The 20698-nt window shown below is 50.1% G+C and overlaps 1 protein-coding gene across 1 annotated transcript; it reads left to right on the forward strand.

Annotated features, from left to right (window-relative positions):
- Positions 1–1023: 1023 nt before the first annotated feature.
- On the forward strand, positions 1024–20286 carry POFUT1 (protein O-fucosyltransferase 1). Its single transcript, XM_038750066.1, has 11 exons — positions 1024–1079; positions 4713–4809; positions 6733–6882; positions 6943–6999; positions 7045–7183; positions 8703–8824; positions 10689–10871; positions 14181–14293; positions 16201–16393; positions 17665–17907; positions 19728–20286. The coding sequence occupies exons 1-11, from the start codon at positions 1024–1026 to the stop codon at positions 19914–19916; spliced, it is 1542 nt and encodes a 513-aa protein (XP_038605994.1). The 3' UTR covers positions 19917–20286.
- The last annotated feature ends 412 nt before the right edge of the window (positions 20287–20698 follow it).

The following is a 20698-nucleotide window of genomic DNA, read 5'->3' on the forward strand; positions in this document are numbered from 1 at the left end:
GTGGGACATCCTGGTCACCTCGTAACCTCCCCAGCACTTAGAACAGTGCTTTGCACATAGTAAGCGCTTAATAAATGCTAGTAGTAGTAGTAGTAGTAGTAGTAGTAGTAGTAGTAGTAGTAGTAGTAGTAAGCGCTCCATGGACCACGCCATCATCACCGGCTCGGGTCCCTAATAAACGGTGGTGGTGGTGGTGGTAGTAGTAGTAGTAGTAGTAGTAGTAGTAGAAGTAGTAGTGGTAGTGGTAGTAGTAGTGGAGCAGTAGTAGTAGTAGTAGTAGCAGTAGTAGTAGTAGTAGTAGTAGTAGTAGTAGTAGTGGTAGTGGTGGTAGTAGTAGTAGTAGTAGTAGTAGTAGTAGTAGTAGTCGCTCCATGGACCCCGCCATCATCACCGGCCCGGGTCCCCAGTGCTTAGAACAGTGCTTTGCACATAGTAAGCGCTTAATAAATGCCATTAGTAGTAGTAGTAGAAGTAGTAGTAGTAGTAGTAGTAAGCGCTCCATGGACCACGCCATCATCACCGGCTCAGGTCCCTAATAAATGGTGGTGGTGGTGGTGGTGGTAGTAGTAGTAGTAGAAGTAGTAGTGGTAGTGGTGGTGGTGGTAGTAGTAGTAGTAGTAGTAGTAGTAGTAGTAGTAGTAGTAGTAGTAGTCGTTGCTCCATGGACCCTGCCGTCATCACTGGTCTGGGTCCCCCGACTCCCAGCCCCGTCCTCCCGCGCCGCTTCTCCATGAGATGACCGAGGTCACCCGGTGGACACGGGGGTGGGAGCGGGATTGGAACCCGGCTCCCGCGCCACCCGCTCCCGCGCCAGGTAAACTGAGGCCCGCCGGGAAGACCACCTACCGGTAGAGCTGGTACTTGGAAGTGAAGCCCTTTCCGCAGAGCGCCTGGGGGCAGCTGTAGGGCTTCGGCGGTGGCGAGGGCGGCCCCCCGTCGCCGTCGGGGACCCCGGGGCCCCGTCCCCAGCATCTGCCCCCTCCATCGTGGAGTCCGTGAGGAGCGCTGGGGCACAGGGTCGCCATGGCGACGGGCGGCCTAGTTGGGGGGGCGGTCCATCAGCCGGGCCGGGTCGAGGGGTCCGCCCCTGGAACGATAATTCATTTGTGAATTAATGAATTAATGAATTAATGAATCATTTGTGAATTAATTCATTTGTGAATTATTTGCTAAGCGCTTACTCTGCGCCGAGCACTGTTCTGAGCGCCGGGTGGGAGGTACAAGGTGGTCGGTCTTCATCCCCATTTGACAGAGGAAGAAACTGAGGCACAGAGAAATTAAGTAGTAATAATAATGACGGTATTTGTTTAGCGCTTACTATGCACCAAGCACTGTTCTGAGCGCCGACAGATACAAGGTGTCAGTCTTCATCCCCATTTGACAGAGGAAGAAACTGAGGCACAGAGTAATTAAGTAGTGATAATAATGATGGTATTTGTTTAGCGCTTACTATGTGCCGAGCACTGTTCTGAGCGCCGGCAGATACAAGATGGTCAGTCTTCATCCCCATTTGACAGAGGAAGAAACTGAGGCACAGAGAAATTATGTAGTGATAATAATGGCGGTATTTGCTCAGCACTTACTCTGCGCCAAGCACTGTTCTGAGCGCCGGGTGGGAGATACAAGGTGGTCGGTCTTCATCCCCATTTGACAGATGAGGGAACTGAGGCACAGAGAAATTAAGTAGTAATGATAATGATGGTATTTGTTTAGCGCTTACTATGTGCCAAGCACTGTTCTGAGCGCCGGCAGATACAAGGTGATCAGTCTTCATCCCCATTTGACAGAGGAGGGAACTGAGGCACAGAGAAATTAAGTAGTAATAATAATGATGGTATTTGTTTAGCGCTTACTATGTGCCAAGCACTGTTCTGAGCGCCGGCAGATACAAGGTGATCAGTCTTCATCCCCATTTGACAGATGAGGGAACTGAGGCACAGAGAAATTAATTAGTAATAATAACGATGGTATTTGTTTAGCGCTTATTATGCGCCAAGCACTGTTCTGAGCGCCTGGTGGGAGATACAAGGTGATCAGTCTTCATCCCCATTTGACAGATGAGGGAACTGAGGCACAGAGAAATTAATTAGTAATAATAATGATGGTATTTGTTTAGCGCTTACTATGCGCCAAGCACTGTTCTGAGCACCGGCAGATACAAGGTGATCAGTCTTCATCCCCATTTGACAGATGAGGGAACTGAGGCACAGAGAAATTAAGTAGTAATAATAATGATGGTATTTGTTTAGTGCTTACTATGCGCCAAGCACTGTTCTGAGCACCGGCAGATACAAGGTGATCAGTCTTCATCCCCATTTGACAGATGAGGGAACTGAGGCACAGAGAAATTAATTAGTAATGATAATGATGGTATTTGTTTTGCGCTTACTATGTGCCAAGCACTGTTCTGAGCACCGGCAGATACAAGGTGATCAGTCTTCATCCCCATTTGACAGATGAGGGAACTGAGGCACAGAGAAATTAATTAGTAATAATAACGATGGTATTTGTTTAGCGCTTATTATGCGCCAAGCACTGTTCTGAGCGCTGGCAGATACAAGGTGATCAGTCTTCATCCCCATTTGACAGATGAGGGAACTGAGGCACAGAGAAATTAAGTAGTAATAATAATGATGGTATTTGTTTAGCGTTTAATATGCGCCAAGCACTGTTCTGAGCGCCGGGTGGGAGATACAAGGTGATCAGTCTTCATCCCCATTTGACAGATGAGGGAACTGAGGCACAGAGAGGCACAGGTGTCTCCCCCAGCCTTCAGAACAGTGCTTTGGCACATAGTAAGCGCTTAACAAAGACCATCATTATCGTCATTCATTCATGCATTCACTCATTCAATCGTATTTATTGAGCGCTTACTGTGTGCACAGCACTGTACTAAGCGCTTGGGAAGTACAAGTTGGCAACAATATTATTTGCAATGTTATTATTGCCATCATCATCCAAGTATTTATTAAGCGCCTAAGCGCTTGAGAAGCCGCATGGCCAGCCGGAGCCTGGGAGTCGGAAGGTCCTGGGTTCTAATCCCGGCTTTGGGCAAGTCACTTCCCTTCTCTGGGCCTCAGTTTCCTCATCTGGAAAATGGGGGTGCCGACTGGGAGCCCCCCGTGGGACAACCTGATCACCTTGTTTCCTCCCCAGCGCTTAGAATGGTGCTTTGCACATAGTAAGCGCTTAATAAATGCCATTGTTATGGGTTCAAATCCCGGCTCCACCAGTTGTCAGCTGGGTGACTTTGGGCCAGTCACTTCCCTTCTCTGGGCCTCAGTTTCCTCATCTGGAAAATGGGGATGAAGACTGGGAGCCCCCCGTGGGACAACCTGATCACCTTGTAACCTCCCCAGTGCTTAGAACAGTGCTTGGCACAGAGTAAGCGCTTAATAAATGCCATTGTTATGGGTTCAAATCCCGGCTCCACCAGTTGTCAGCTGGGTGACTTTGGGCCAGTCACTTCCCTTCTCTGGGCCTCAGTTTCCTCATCTGGAAAATGGGGATGAAGACTGGGAGCCCCCCGTGGGACAACCTGATCACCTTGTAACCTCCCCAGCGCTTAGAACAGTGCTTGGCACAGAGTAAGCGCTTAATAAATGCCATTATTATGGGTTCAAATCCCGGCTCCACCAGTTGTCAGCTGGGTGACTTTGGGCCAGTCACTTCACTTCTCTGGGCCTCAGTTTCCTCATCTGGAAAATGGGGGTGAAGACTGGGAGCCCCCCGTGGGACAACCTGATCACCTTGTTTCCTCCCCAGCGCTTAGAATGGTGATTTGCACATAGTAAGCGCTTAATAAATGCCATTATTATGGGTTCAAATCCCGGCTCCACCAATTGGCAGCTGGGTGACTTTGGGCCAGTCACTTCACTTCTCTGGGCCTCAGTTTCCTCATCTGGAAAATGGGGATGAAGACTGGGAGCCCCCCGTGGGACAACCTGATCACCTTGTAACCTCCCCAGCGCTTAGAACAGTGCTTGGCACAGAGTAAGCGCTTCATAAATGCCATTGTTATGGGTTCCAATCCCGGCTCCACCAATTGTCAGCTGTGTGACTTTGGGCCAGTCACTTCCCTTCTCTGGGCCTCAGTTTCCTCATCTGGAAAATGGGGGTGCCAACTGGGAGCCCCCCATGGGACAACCTGATCACCTTGTTTCCTCCCCAGCGCTTAGAACGGTGCTTTGCACATAGTAAGTGCTTAATAAATGCCATTATTATGGGTTCAAATCCCGGCTCCACCAGTTGTCAGCTGGGTGACTTTGGGCCAGTCACTTCACTTCTCTGGGCCTCAGTACCCTCATCTGGAAAATGGGGATGAAGACTGGGAGCCTCCCCCCGGGGGGACAACCTGATCACCTTGTATCCTCCCCAGTGCCTCCCGCCTAGGCGCATTATTCGCATTTCCCACCTGCAGAAGGTGGGATACCCATGCCCCCCACCCCCTCAAGAGGCTGGATTATCCGTGCCTCCCGCCTCCATAGGCGCATTATTCCTATTTCCCGCCTTCCGGCCTGCAGAAGGCAGGATATCCATGCCCTCCCCCCCCATCAGAGGCTGGATTATCCGTGCCTCCCGCCTCCATAGGCGCATTATTCCTATTTCCCGCCTGCAGAAGGCGGGATATCCATGCCCTCCCCCCCATCAGAGGCTGGATTATCCGTGCCTCCCGCCTCCATAGGCGCATTATTCCTATTTCCCGCCTGCAGAAGGCGGGATATCCGTGCCCTCCCCCCCATCAGACTCTGGATTATCCGTGCCTCCCGCCTCCATAGGCACATTATTCCTATTTCCCGCCTACAGAAGGTGGGATATCCGTGCCCTCCCCCCCCATCAGACGCTGGATTATCCGTGCCCCCCCCCCCCCATCAGACGCTACCTTGTCCTTCCCAAGCGCTTAGCACAGAGCCCTGCACACAGTAAGCGCTCAACAAATACGATTGAATGAAGGAATGAAAAGCACCAGGTTGGTTATTCGTATTTCCCGCCTTCGGAAGGCGGGCTAGCCGTGTCCTCCAGCGCTTAGAACAGTGCTTTGCACATAGTAATCGCTTAATAAATACTATCATTATCATTATTAGTTAAGTGACTATTAGTTGATTACTAGTTGATTAATGATAATAATGTCATTATTACTACTACAAGGTGCAGTGCAAGCACCTTGCCCTTCCCAAGCGCTTAGCACAGAGCCCTGCACACAGTAAGCGCTCAATAAATACGATTGAATGAAGGAGTGCTTTGCACATAGTAAGCGCTTAATAAATACTATCATTAGCATTATTATTAGTTGATTATTAGTTAATGATAATATCATTATTATTACTACAAGGTGCAGTGCAAGCACCTTGCCCTTCCCAAGCGCTTAGCACAGAGCCCTGCACACAGTAAGCGCTCAATAAATAGGATTGAATGAAGGAGTGCTTTGCACACAGTAAGTGCTTAATAAATACTATCATTAGCATTATTATTAGTTGATTATTAGTTAATGATAATATCATTATTATTACTACAAGGCGCAGTGCAAGCACCTTGCCCTTCCCAAGCGCTTAGCACAGAGCCCTGCACACAGTAAGCGCTCAATAAATACGATTGAATGAAGGAGTGCTTTGCACATAGTAAGCGCTTAATAAATACTATCATTATCATTATTATTAGTTGATTATTAGTTAATGATAATATCATTATTATTACTACAAGGCGCAGTGCAAGCACCTTGCCCTTCCCAAGCGCTTAGCACAGAGGCCTGCACACAGTAAGCGCTCAATAAATATGACTGAATGAAGGAGTGCTTTGCACATAGTAAGCCCTTAATAAATACTATCATTATTATTATTAGTTGATTATTAGTTAATGATAATATCATTATTACTACTACAAGGTGCAGTGCAAGCACCTTGCCCTTCCCAAGCGCTTAGCACAGAGCCCTGCACACAGTAAGCGCTCAATAAATAGGATTGAATGAAGGAGTGCTTTGCACATAGTAAGCGCTTAATAAATACTATCATTATCATTATTATTAGTTGATTATTAGTTAATGATAATATCATTATTATTACTACAAGGCGCAGTGCAAGCACCTTGCCCTTCCTAAGCGCTTAGCACAGAGGCCTGCACACAGTAAGCGCTCAATAAATACGACTGAATGAAGGAGTGCTTTGCACATAGTAAGCCCTTAATAAATACTATCATTATTATTATTAGTTGATTATTAGTTAATGATAATCTCATTATTATTACTACAAGGTGCAGTGCAAGCACCTTGCCCTTCCCAAGCGCTTAGCACAGAGGCCTGCACACAGTAAGCGCTCAATAAATATGACTGAAGGAGTGCTTTGCACATCGTAAGCGCTTAATGCTATCATTATTATTAGTTGATTATTAGTTAATAATATCATTATTATTACTACAAGGTGCAGTGCAAGCACCTTGCCCTTCCCAAGCGCTTAGCACAGAGCCCTGCACACAGTAAGCGCTCAATAAATACGATTGAATGGAGTGCTTTGCACATAGTAAGCGCTTAGTAAATACTATCATTAGCATTATTATTAGTTGATTATTAGTTAATGATAATCTCATTATTATTACTACAAGGTGCAGTGCAAGCACCTTGCCCTTCCCAAGCGCTTAGCACAGAGGCCTGCACGCAGTAAGCGCTCAATAAATAGGATTGAATGAAGGACTGAAAAGCAGCAGGTTGGTGATTCGGATTTCCCGCCTTCCCGCCTGCAGAAGGCGGGCTGTCCGGGCCCCCTCCCGCCCCGGGGCGGGTCAGGGGTGGGGTCAAGGGTCATGCCGGGGTCATTCCGGGGTCAGGGGTCACGCGGGGGGGCGGTGGGGGGGACTCACCCCGGCCTGGCCCCGTCGGTGACCGGACCCTTAGTGGGCGGGAGGGCGGACGGGCCCCCCCCCCCTGCATGCGCACGCGCGCCCCGCCGGCAGGGGGCGCGGCCGGGCCCTCTCGATGGGCGGCCGCCGGGGCGGCTAGAGCGGCCGCAGGCGAGGCACCGCCCCCTATGCGTCTCGGCTCCTCCCCGCGGCTAGAGCGGCCCCTCCGCGGGGGGGGCCGACGGGATGGCGGCGGACTGGCTATGGCGGGCGGCCTTGTGGGCCCTGCTGGCCCTCCCGGGGTTGGGCCGGCCCTGGGACCCCGCCGGCTACCTCCTCTACTGCCCCTGCATGGGTGAGGACCCCCCTGACCCTTGACCTCTGACCCCTGACCCCCCCCAGAGGGCTGCCCCCTGCTCTGGGCCTCGGTTACCCCCCACCGGAAGTAGGCCTGCCTCAGGTGGGCCAACCACCTCATGCTGCTAATAATGATAATAATAATAAAAAGGATGGCATTTATTAAGCACTTACTATGTGCGAAGCACTGTTCTAAGCGCCAGGGAGGTTACAAGGTGATCAGGTGGTCCCACGTGGGGCTCACAGTCTCCATCCCCATTTTACAGATGAGGGAACTGAGGCCCAGAGAAGTGAAGTGGCTTGCCCAGAGTCACACAGCTGGGCATTTGAACCCATGACCTCTGACTCCAAATAATAACAATAATGATGGCATTTATTAAGCGCATACTATGTGCGAAGCACTGTTCTAAGCGCCAGGGAGGTTACCAGGTGATCAGGTTGTCCCACAGTCTCCATCCCCATTTTACAGATGAGGGAACTGAGGCCCAGAGAAGTGAAGTGGCTTGCCCAGAGTCACACAGCTGGGCATTTGAACCCATGACCTCTGACTCCAAATAATAACAATAATGATGGCATTTATTAAGCGCATACTATGTGCGAAGCACTGTTCTAAGCGCCAGGGAGGTTACCAGGTGATCAGGTTGTCCCACAGTCTCCATCCCCATTTTACAGATGAGGGAACTGAGGCCCAGAGAAGTGAAGTGGCTTGCCCAGAGTCACACAGCTGGGCATTTGAACCCATGACCTCTGACTCCAAATAATAACAATAATGATGGCATTTACTAAGCGTTTATTATTATTTTTATTATGATCGTTATCATTGTCACGACTGTTGGTAGCATCACCGGTGTCCTCGTGAATGTCATTCCTTTTTCTGTCAGGGCGATTTGGAAACCAAGCCCCCCGAGGGACAACCTGATCACCTTGTATCCCCCCCAGGGCTTAGAGAACGGTGCTTTGCACACAGTAAGCGCTTAATCAATCCCATCATTATTATTATTATTATTACTATTATTATTATAATTGTTATCATTGTCACGACTGTTGGTAGCGTCACCGGTGTCCTCGTGAATGTCATTCCTTTTTCTGTCAGGGCGATTTGGAAACCAAGCCCCCCGAGGGACAACCTGATCACCTTGTATCCCCCCCAGGGCTTAGAGAACGGTGCTTTGCACACAGTAAGCGCTTAATCAATCCCATCATTATTATTAGTAGTAGTATTATTAGTATTATTATTATTATCGCTATTGTTGTCACGACTGTTGGTAGCATCACCGGTGTCCTCGTGAACGTTATTCCTTTTTCTGTCAGGGTGATTTGGAAACCAGGCCCCCCGAGGGACAACCTGATCACCTTGTATCCCCCCCAGGGCTTAGAGAACGGTGCTTTGCACATAGTAAGCGCTTAATCAATGCCGTCATCATCATTATTATTATTATTATTATAATCACTATCGTTGTCACGACTGTTGGTAGCGTCACCGGTGTCCTTGTGAATCTTATTCCTTTTTCTGTCAGGGCGATTTGGAAACCAGGCGGATCATTTCTTGGGGTCGTTGGCCTTCGCGAAGCTGCTGAACCGGACTCTGGCGGTGCCGCCATGGATTGAATATCAGCATCACCGCCCTCCGTATGCCAATGTGAGACCCCCCACCCATCCCGACCTCCCACCCCCAGCCCACCGGCCCCTGCTTCGCCCCGGGGGAAGGAAATCGGGTGGCCTCCCCAGTTGGTACTTTCCCGAGCCCTCAGTAAACTGCACCGCCCCCAGTGAGCGCTCAATAAATCCCCCCCGATTGCCCGCTTTAATAATAATGGCATTTACTAAGTGCTTAGAGAAGCGGCGTGGCTCAGGCCCCCAGTGAGCGCTCAGTAAATCCCCCCCGATGGCCCTCTTTAATAATAATGGCATTTACTAAGCGCGGCGTGGCTCAGTGGAAAGAGCCCGGGCTTTGGAGTCAGAGGTCATGGGTTCAAATCCCGGCTCCGCCAATTGTCAGCTGGGTGACTTTTCGACCAAGTCGCTTCTCTGGGCCTCAGTTCCCTCATCTGTCAAATGGGGATCAATCAATCAATCGTATTTATTGAGCGCTTACTGTGTGCAGAGCACTGGACTAAGCGCTTGGGAAGTACAAGTTGGGAACATATAGAGACAGTCCCTACCCAACCCTTTTAGCTTACAGTCTAAAAGAGTGGGAGCCCCCCGTGGGACAATCTAGTCACCTTGGAACCTCCCCAGCGCTTAGAACAGTGCCCTGCACATAGTAAGCACTTGTCGCTTCCCTTCTCTGGGCCTCAGTTCCCTCATCTGTCAAATGGGGATGAAGACCGGGAGCCCCCCGGGGGACAATCGAATCACCTTGGAACCTCCCCAGCGCTTAGAACAGTGCTCTGCACATAGTAAGCGCTTGTCGCTTCCCTTCTCTGGGCCTCAGTTCCCTCATCTGTCAAATGGGGATGAAGACCGGGAGCCCCCCGGGGGACAATCGAATCACCTTGGAACCTCCCCAGCGCTTAGAACAGTGCCCTGCACATAGTAAGCGCTTGTCGCTTCCCTTCTCTGGGCCTCAGTTCCCTCATCTGTCAAATGGGGATGAAGACCGGGAGCCCCCCGGGGGACAATCGAATCACCTTGGAACCTCCCCAGCGCTTAGAACAGTGCCCTGCACATAGTAAGCGCTTGTCGCTTCCCTTCTCTGGGCCTCAGTTCCCTCATCTGTCAAATGGGGATGAAGACTGGGAGCCCCCCGGGGGACAATCGAATCACCTTGGAACCTCCCCAGCGCTTAGAACAGTGCCCTGCACATAGTAAGCGCTTGTCGCTTCCCTTCTCTGGGCCTCAGTTCCCTCATCTGTCAAATGGGGATGAAGACTGGGAGCCCCCCGGGGGACAATCGAATCACCTTGGAACCTCCCCAGCGCTTAGAACAGTGCCCTGCACATAGTAAGCGCTTGTCGCTTCCCTTCTCTGGGCCTCAGTTCCCTCATCTGTCAAATGGGGATAACAACAATAATAATAATGATGGCATTTATTAAGCGCTTACTACGTGCAAAGCACTGTTCTAAGCGCCGGGGAGGTTGCAAGGTGATCAGGTTGTCCCATGGCGGGGGGGGCTCACACAATTTTAATCCCCATTTTACAGATGAGGGAACTGAGGCACAGAGAAATTAAGTGACTTGCCCAAAGTCACACAGCTGACAGAGCGGGATTCGAACCCACGGCCTCCGAATCCCAAGCCCGCACTGTTTTCCACTGAGCCACGCTGCTTCTCGGGATGAAGACCGGGACCCCCCCCAGCACCGTGGGACAATCGAATCGCCCTGGAACCTCCCCAGCGCTTAGAACAGTAGTAAGCGCTTAATAAATGCCGTCATTAGGATTATTATTACGTGCAAAGCACTGTTCGAAGCGGGCAGGGAAGGCGTCCCGAGCGCTGGGTCCGGTGGCCCGCCCCCGGGAGGCGCTCCATAAATAGGACCGACTGTATGGACGGCTCCCCGCAGGTCCACGTGCCGTACGAGAGGTACTTCGAGCTGGAGCCCCTCCTCGCCTACCACCGCGTCGTCAGCCTGGAGGACTTCATGGCGACCCTGGCCCCCGACCACTGGCCCCCCAATAAGCGGGTGGCTTATTGCTTCCAGGCGGCCGCCGAGCGGAGCCACGATAGGAAGACCTGCCCCATGAAGGTGAGGGGGGGCCCCCGGCGGGCTGGGGAGGGGCGTCTCGCACACTCACCCGCGGCTAACTGGGGCTAAATCGGAAGAATAGTCAGCTTGTGATAATAATAATAACAATAATGGCATTTATTAAGCGCTTACTATGTGCAAAGCACCGTTCTAAGCGCTGGGGGGGTTACAAGGTGATTAGGTTGTCCCACGGGGTGACATTCTTAATCCCCATTTTACGGATGAGGTGACTGAGGCACAGGGAAGTGAAGTGACTTGCCCAGAGTCACCCAGCTGACAATTGGCGGGGCCGGGATTTGAACCCATGGCCTCGGACTCCAAAGGAGCCACGCTGCTTCCCAAGCGCTTAGTACAGTGCTCTGCGCACAGTAAGCGCTCACTAAATGCGACTGATTGAATAGTCACGAGGGTAACAAGTCATCGTTCTCAATCCCACGCTTAGTTCGGCCATTCGTGAAGCGCTTGCTAATAATAATAGTGATGGTGTTAAGCGCTTACTATCATCATCATCATCATCAATCGTATTTATTGAGCGCTTACTGTGTGCAGAGCACTGGACTAAGCGCTTGGGAAGTCCAAGTTGGCAACGTATAGAGACGGTCCCTACCCAACGGTGGGCTCATAGTTGAGAAGGGGGAGCGCCGTAATAAGTGCTTGCCGGTAAAAACATCTACCGCTCCAGCGCCCGAACGGAGTCCATCAACGGGGGCGAAGATATCCGGGCCGCCGCGAAAAGCGCAAAAAAATCACTCCGCCCGAAAGTTCAAACCGTTTCAATCAATCAATCAATCAATCGTATTTATTGAGCGCTTACTGTGTGCAGAGCACTGGACTAAGCGCTTGGGAAGTCCAAGTTGGCAACATATAGAGACGGTCCCTACCCAACAGTGGGCTCACAGTCTAGAAGGGGGAGACAGAGAACAAAACCAAACATACTGACAAAATAAAATAAATAGAATAGATATGCACAAGTAAAATAAATAAATAAATAGAGTAATAAATAGGTACAAACGATCAAGATGGCCTTCAGCGACTGTTACAGAGCCGTCGGGCGTCTCCCCGGTTCCGCGTTTTACTTAATGGAATTATTATTATTATTATTATTATTATTATTATTATTATTATTATTATTATTATTATTAGACGGTCACCTCGTCCTCTAGACTCACCCCGTGTCTGGACTGTCACCTGGTCCCCTAGCCCGTCACCTCGTCGCTAGACCGAAAAGCCCCGTGTAGGCGGGATGCCTCCTTATTCTATTTATTTTATTTTGTGAGTATGTTTGGTTTTGTCTCCCCCTTTTAGACTGTGAGCCCACTGTTGGGTAGGGACTGTCGTTCTCAATCCCGCGCTTAGTTCGGCTATTCGTGAATCAATCAATCGATCAATCGTATTTATTGAGCGCTTACTGTGTGCAGAGCACTGGACTAAGCGCTTGGGAAGTACAAGTCGACAACATATAGAGACAGTCCCTACCCGACAGTGGGCTCACAGTCAAAAAGGGGGAGACAGAGAACAAAACCAAACATACTGACAAAATAAAATAAATAGAATAGATATGTACAAGTAAAATAAATAAATAAATAGAGTAATAAATAGGTACAAACGATCAAGATGGCCTTCAGCGACTGTTACAGAGCCGTCGGGCGTCTCCCCGGTTCCGCGTTTTACTTAATGGCATTATTATTATTATTATTATTATTATTATTATTATTATTATTAGACGGTCACCTCGTCCTCTAGACTCACCCCGTGTCTGGACTGTCACCTGGTCCCCTAGCCCGTCACCTCGTCGCTAGACCGAAAAGCCCCGTGTAGGCGGGATGCCTCCTTATTCTATTTATTTTATTTTGTGAGTATGTTTGGTTTTGTCTCCCCCTTTTAGACTGTGAGCCCACCGTTGGGTAGGGACTGTCGTTCTCAATCCCGCGCTTAGTTCGGCTATTCGTGAATCAATCAATCAATCGATCAGTCGTATTTATTGAGCGCTTACTATGTGCGGAGCACTGGACTAAGCGCTTGGGAAGTACAAACTGGCAACATCTAGAGACAGTCCCTACCCAACAGTGGGCTCACAGTCTAAAAGGGGGAGACGGAGAATAAAACCAAACATACTAACAAAATAAAATAAATAGGATAGATATGTACAAGTAAAATAAATAAATAAATAAATAGAGTAATAAATATGTACAAGCATATATACAGGTGAAGTGCTTGCTAATAATAATAGTGATTGTATTAAGCGCTTACTATCATCATCATCATCATCAATCGTATTTATTGAGCGCTTACTATGTGCAGAGCACTGGACTAAGCACTTGGGAAGTACAAACTGGCAACATATAGAGACAGTCCCTACCCACCAGCGGGCTCACAGTCTAAAAGGGGGAGACGGAGAACAAAACCAAACATACTAACAAAATAAAATCAATAGGATAGATATGTACAAGTAAAATAAATAAATAAATAAATAGAGTAATAAATATGTACAAGCATATATACAGGTGAAGTGCTTGCTAATAATAATAGTGATTGTATTAAGCGCTTACTATCATCATCATCAATCGTATTTATTGAGCGCTTACAGTGTGCAGACTGTCTCTACGTTGTCCCCACGTGGGATAACTTGATCACCTTGTATCCCCCCCAGCGCTTAGAACAGTGCTCTTCACATAGTAAGCGCTTAACAAACGCCATCATTATTATTAGTAGGAGGAGGAGAGCAGCGAGGTAAGGTAGGAGGGGGCAAGGTGATTGAGGGCTTTAAAGCCGATGATAAGGAGTTTCTGTTTGATGCTGAGGTGGATGGGCAACCCCTGGAACTTCCTGAACTTCTGGAACTTCCTGTGTATATGTTTGTAAATATTTATTACTCTATTTATTAATTTATTTATTTTACTTGTACATATCTATTCTATTTTATTTTGTTAGTATGTTTGGTTTTGTTCTCCGTCTCCCCTTTTAGACTGCGAGCCCACTGTTGGGTAGGGACTGTCTCTAGATGTTGCCAACTTGGACTTCCCAAGCGCTTAGTCCAGCGCTCTGCACACAGTAAGCGCTCAATAAATACGATTTACTCATTGATTGATATATGTTGCCAATTTGTACTTCCCAAGCGCTTAGTCCAGTGCTCTGCCCACAGTAAGCGCTCAGTAAATACGATTGATGAGGATGATGATGATGCGAGTCCGCCAATTCGCGCCGCCGTGACCGCGCCCAGGCGCTCAGTATCGCGCCCGGTAGGTGCTCAATAAACGCCACTGCTGCTCTGATTAAAGGGGGGACGGCGTCGTTGGGGGGGTCTTACAGGACGGAAACCCCTTCGGACCATTCTGGGACCAGTTCGACGTGAACTTCAGCAGGTCGGAGGTGTTCAGCGGCCTGGCTTTCAGCCCGGCCTACAAAGACCAGTGGATCCGGAGGTATTGGGCGGCCGGAGGGGAGGGACTTACAGCCCCAAGTTACGGGGGGACGCTGCTGCTGGCCGGGGGTACCTCCATAATAATAATAATAATAATAATAATAATGGTATTTGTTAAGCGCTTACTATGGCCAAGCACCGTTCTAAGCGCTGACTTCCATCTCGTCTCTCCCCCCGCCGACCTCTGGCCCGGAAGGCCCTCCGTCCTCAAACCCCATATTCGTTCAATCGTATTTATTCATTCATTCAGTCGTATTTATTCATTCATTCAGTCAGTCGTATTTATTGAGCGCTTACTGCGTGCAGAGCACTGGACTAAGCGCTTGGGAAGTCCAAGTTGGCAACATCTAGAGACGGTCCCCACCCAACAACGGGCTCGCGGTCTAGAAGGGGGAGACAGACAGCAAAACAAAACGTGTAGCCGGGCGTCAAAATCGTCCGAACAACTAGAATTAAAGCGAGGTGCACGTCGTTAACAAAATAAAAAGAATAGTAACTATGTACTAAACGGTTCCCAATGGCTGTTAACACTAAGTGCTTGGGAAGTCCAAGTTGGCAACACCTAGAGACGGTCCCTACCCAACAGCGGGCTCACAGTCTAGAAGGGGGAGACAGACAACAAAACAACACATATTAACAAAATAAAATAAATAGAATAGTAAATATGTACAGGTAAAATAAATACCATTCATTCATTCATTCAATCGTATTTATTGAACGCTTACTGTGTGCAGAGGACTGGACTAAGCGCTTGGGAAGTACAAGTTGGCAACATCGAGAGACGGCCCCTACCCAACAGTGGGCTCACAGTCTAGAAGGGGGAGACAGACAACAAAACAACACATATTAACAAAATTAAAATAAATAGAAGAGTAAATATGTACAGGTAAAATAAATACCATTCATTCATTCAATCGTATTTATTGAACGCTTACTGTGTGCAGAGCACTGTACTAAGCGCTTGGGAAGTCCAAGTTGGCAACACATAGAGACGGTCCCTACCCGACAGCGGGCTCACCGTCTAGAAGGGGGAGACAGACAACAAAACAACACATATTAACAAAATAAAATAAATAGAATAGTAAATATGTACAGGTAAAATAAATACCATTCATTCAATCGTATTTATTGAGCATTTACTGTGTGCACAGCACTGTACTAAGCGCTTGGGAAATACAAGTTGGCAACACCTAGAGACGGTCCCTACCCAACAGCGGGCTCACCGTCTAGAAGGGGGAGACAGACAACAAAACAACACATATTAACAAAGTAAAATAAATAGAATAGGTATGTACAGGTAAAATAAATACCATTCATTCATTCATTCAATCGTATTTATTGAGCCCTTACTATGTGCAGAGCGCTTGGGAAGCCCAAGTTGGCAACATCTAGAGACGGTCCCTACCCAACAGCGGGCTCACAGTCGAGAAGGGGGAGACGGACGACAAAACAACACATATTAACAAAATAAAATAAATAGAATAGGAAATATGTACGGGTAAAATAAATACCATTCATTCATTCAATTGTATTTATTGATCACTTACTATGTGCAGAGTGCTTGGGAAGCCCAAGTCGGCAACATCTAGAGACGGTCCCTACCCGACAGCGGGCTCACAGTCTAGAAGGGGGAGATGGACAACAAAACAACACATATTAACAAAATAAATAGAATAGGAAATATGTATAACTAAAATAAATGCCATTCATTCATTCATTCATTCAATCGTATTTATTGAGCGCTTACTGTGCGCAGAGTGCTTGGGAAGTCCAAGTTGGCAACCTATAGAGACGGTCCCTACCCAACAGCGGGCTCACAGTCGAGAAGGGGGAGACGGACGACAAGACGAAACATAGGGTACAGAGCCCGGCAGGTAGTAAGCGCTTAACGGGTACCGTTGTCGCCAGGTTCCCGGCCAGCGAGCACCCGGTGCTGGCGTTGCCCGGGGCCCCGGCCCAGTTTCCGGTGGTGGAGGAGCACCGCCGCCTGCAGAAGTACATGGTTTGGGCGCCGGCCTTGGCCCGGGAGGCGGAGGCCCAGATCAGCGCGCACCTCCTTCGGCCTTACGTGGGCATCCACCTCCGCATCGGCTCCGACTGGGTAACGTCACCCCCGCCATCCCCCCGCGGCCACCACGGTGACCCCGTGACAGTCTCGCTCTTCTCCCCACCCCCCCAGTGCTCCCCATTCATTGGGCGCTCAGTGATAAATGTCATTATTATTATTATTATTATTATTATTATTATTATTATTGTTGTTGTTGTTGGCGCTCAGTGATAAATGTCATTATTATTATTATTATCATAGTTATTATCATCATTATTATTATCATTATTATTTAATTATTATTGTTGTTGGCGCTCCGTGATAAATGTCATTATTATTATTATTATCATAGTTATTATCATCATTATTATTATCATTATTATTTAATTATTATTGTTGTTGTTGGCGCTCAGTGATAAATGTCATTGTTATTATTATTATTATAGTTGTTATTATCATCATTATTATCATTATTATTTAATTATTATTGTTGTTGTTGGCGCTCAGTGATAAATGTCATTATTATTATTATTATTATAGTTGTTATTATCATCATTATTATCATTATTATTTAATTATTATTATTATTATTGTTGTTGTTGTTGTTGGCGCTCAGTGATAAATGTCATTATTATTATTATTATTATAGTTGTTATTATTATCATCATTATTATTATCATTATTATTTAATTATTATTTAATTATTACAGTTGATTGTTATTAATAATAGTGATTATAATAATAATGATGGCATTTGTTAAGCGCTTACTATGTGCCCAGCACCGTTCTAAGCGCCGGGGAGGTTACAGAGGTGATCAGGTTGTCCCCCCTGGGGCTCCCAGCCTTCATCCCCATTTGACAGATGAGGGCACTGAGGCCCAGAGAGGTGAAGTGACTTGCCCAAAGTCACACGGCTGACAAGTGGGCTGCTTCTGCTATGCGCAGAGCGCTGTTCTAAGCGCTGGGGGGGGGGTTACAAGGTGATCAGGTTGTGCCCCGGGGGGCTCCCAGCCTTCATCCCCATCCCCATTCAAGGGTTCGAATCCCGGCTCCGCCACTCGTCAGCTGTGGGACTTCGGGCGAGTCACTTCACTTCTCTGGGCCTCAGTGACCTCATCTGTCAAATGGGGATGAAGACCGGGAGCCCCACGGGGGACAACCCGATCACCTTGTATCTCCCCCAGCGCTTAGAGCGGAGCTTGGCACGTAGTAAACGCTCAACAGATACCGCCCTTATAGCTCCTGCCGTGCGCAGAGCACTGTGCTAAGCGCTTGGAGAGTACAGTTCAGCAACGCAGAGAGGTGACGGGCCCGTCTCCCCGCAGAGGAACGCGTGCGGCCTGCTGAAGGACGGGTCGGCGGGCCCCCACTTCATGGCGTCGCCGCAGTGCGTGGGCTCCGGGCGGCCCGGTGCGGCCAAGCTGACGGCGGCCATGTGCCTGCCGGACCTGGCGGAGCTGGAGCGGGCCCTGGCGCTGTGGGTGGGCCGGCTGCGCGCCCGCGCCGTCTACGTCGCCACCGACTCGGACAGCTTCGTCCCGGAGATCCAGCGCCTCTTCAAGGGGGAGGTGAGTTGACCGCCTCGCCAGACGAACCCTGCCCTTCGTTCCTCCCCGCTGCCTGGACCTCTTCCTCCTTTTCCTCCTTCTCCTCCTCCAATTCTCCTCCTCCTCCTCCTCCTACTCCTCGTCCTTCTCTACCTCTTCTACCTCCTGTTCCTCTTCCTCCTATTCTCCTCCTCTTCCTCCTCCTCCTATTCTCCTCCTCCTCTTCTTCCTCTTTCTCCTCCTCTTCCTCTTCTCCTCCTCCTACTCTCCTCCTCTTCTTCCTCCTCCTCCTCTTCTTCCTCCTCCTCCTCTTCCTCCTCCTCCTCCTATTCTCCCTCCTCCTCCTCCTATTCTCCCTCCTCCTCTTCTTCCTCCTCCTCCTCTTCCTCCTCCTATTCTCCCTCCTCCTCCTCTTCCTCCTCCTCCTCTTCCTCCTCCTCCTCCTATTCTCCTCCTCCTCCTCTTTCTCCTCCTGCTCTTCCTCCTCCTCCTCTTCCTCCTCCTCTTCTCCTCCTCCTCTTCTTCCTCCTCCTCCTCCTCCTCTTCTCCTCCTCCTCTTCTTCCTCCTCCTCCTCCTATTCTTCCTCCTCCTCCTCCTATTCTCCTCCTCTTCTTCCTCCTCCTCCTCTTCCTCCTCTTCTTATTCTCCTCCTCCTCTTCCTCCTCTTCTCCTCCTCCTCTTCTTCCTCCTCCTCCTCTTCCTCCTCTTCTCCTCCTCCTCTTCTTCCTCCTCCTCCTCCTAGTCTCTTCCTCCTCTTCCTCCTTCTCCTCCTGCTCTTCCTCCTCCACCTCTTCTTCCTCCTCTTCCTCCTCCTCCTATTCTCCTCCTCCTCCTATGCTTCTCCTCCTCCTATTCTCCTCCTGTTCTTCTTCCTCCTCTTCTTCCTCCTCCTCCTCTTCCTCTTCCTCCTCTTCCTCCTCCTCCTCCTCCTATTCTCCTCCTCCTCCTATTCTCCTCTTCTTCCTCCTCCTCCTTGTCCTCTTTCTCCTCCTTCTCCTCCTCTCCCTCCTCCACTTCTTCCTTCTCCTCTTCCTCCTCCTCTTACCTCCTCCTCCTCCTCCTCCACCACAAGAACTGGCTCCCCACTGTAATAATCCTAGTAACTGTGGTATCCGTTAAGCGCTTACTACATGCCAGGCACCGTACTAAGCGCCGGGGTGGATCCAAGCCAAACAGGTCGGCTGCTGTTCCCGTCCCACGTGGGGGCTCCGGGGCTTCATCCCCATTTGACAGAGGAAGGGAAACGACCGGCCCAGGGTCCCCCGGCGGATAGAGCGTGGGCCTGGGAGACGGAAGGTCGTGGGTTAGAATCCCGGCTCCGCCACTTGTCCGCCGTGTGACCTTGGGCAAGTCACTTCACTGGGCCTCAGTGACCTCTGTCAAATGAGGATTGAGACCGTGAGCCCCACGTGGGCCAGGGACTGCGTCCAAACCGATTGGCCGGGATCTGTCTCCCCCAGCGCCGGCTACGTAGTGAGCGCTTAACAAATACCGCAATCAGTACTAAGTGGCGGAGCCGGGATTGGAACCGGCGACCCTCCAACCCCAGGCCGTGTTGCACGGAGACCGGGCCGGGCGCTCAGCCCACCGCCCGGCCCTTAGCGAACGCTTGCCGCAAGGAAGAAACCGAGGCCCAGAGAGGGACGGTCCAGGCCTCGGGTCGACGGGTTTCGATCTCCGTCTCCCCCTTTTAGACTGTGAGCCCACTGTTGGGTAGGGACCGTCTCTAGATGTTGCCGATTTGCCCTTCCCAAGCGCTTAGTACAGTGCTCTGCACATAGTAAGCGCTCAATAAATACGATTGATGATGACGACGGGGTCGGTGGGTCTCCCCGCGCAGGTGAAGGTCGTCTGCCTGCGGCCGGAAGTGGCCCAGCTGGACCTCTACATCCTGGGCCGGGCCGACCACTTCATCGGCAACTGCGTGTCCTCCTTCACGGCCTTCGTCAAGCGGGAGCGGGACCTGCTGGGAAGACCCTCCTCGTTCTTCGGCATGGACCACCCCCCGTCTCCCCGGGATGAGTTCTGAGCCGCCCGGCCGGCAGATCCCGGGCCCGGGCGTCGGGAGACCCCGGCATCTCCTCCCGGCTCCGACCCTCGTCTGCCGGGTGACCTCGGCCCGGTCACTTCCCTCCTCCGGGCCTCGGTTCCCTCTGGAAAACGGGGGTGAAGACTGGGAGCCCCGCGGGGGACGGGGACCGGATCCACCCCAGCGCTCAGAACGGTGCCTGGCGCGTAGTAAGCGCTCAGCAGATACCGCAGTTACGACTGATATGATCGCCACCCGCCTCTGCCCCCGCCCACGACGCCGGACTCCTCCGCTTAAGCGCCTGCTATGTGCCAGACACCGTAACTAAGCGCCGGGGGAGGTGCGGCGCTTAGTACGTCATGGGTTCGAATCCCGGCTCCTCCAGCTGTCAGCTGGGTGACTTTGGGCGGGTCGCTCCACTTCTCTGGGCCTCGGTGGCCTCACCTGTCAAGCGTTTGACATGTAGGACGTGCTTAACAAATACCATTTTATTCTTAAAAAAAGAAACAGAGGACTGCCACCGTTTCGGGTCATTTTTTTTAAGGCTTTTATGAAGCGCTTACTATGTGCCAAGCACCGTTCTAAACGCCGGGGAGGTTTCAAGGTGATCGGGTTGTCCCACGGTGGGGGGCTCACAGTCTTCATCCCCATTTTCCAGATGAGGGAACTGAGGCCCAGGGAAGGTAAGTGATTTGCCCAAAGTCACACAGCCTGACAGTTGGCAGAGCCGGGATTTGAACCCACGATCTCTGACTCTTTCCACCGAGCCACGCTGGGATGCG

The sequence above is a fragment of the Tachyglossus aculeatus genome, chromosome 8 (assembly GCF_015852505.1).
Source record: "Tachyglossus aculeatus isolate mTacAcu1 chromosome 8, mTacAcu1.pri, whole genome shotgun sequence".
NCBI lineage: Eukaryota > Metazoa > Chordata > Mammalia > Monotremata > Tachyglossidae > Tachyglossus > Tachyglossus aculeatus.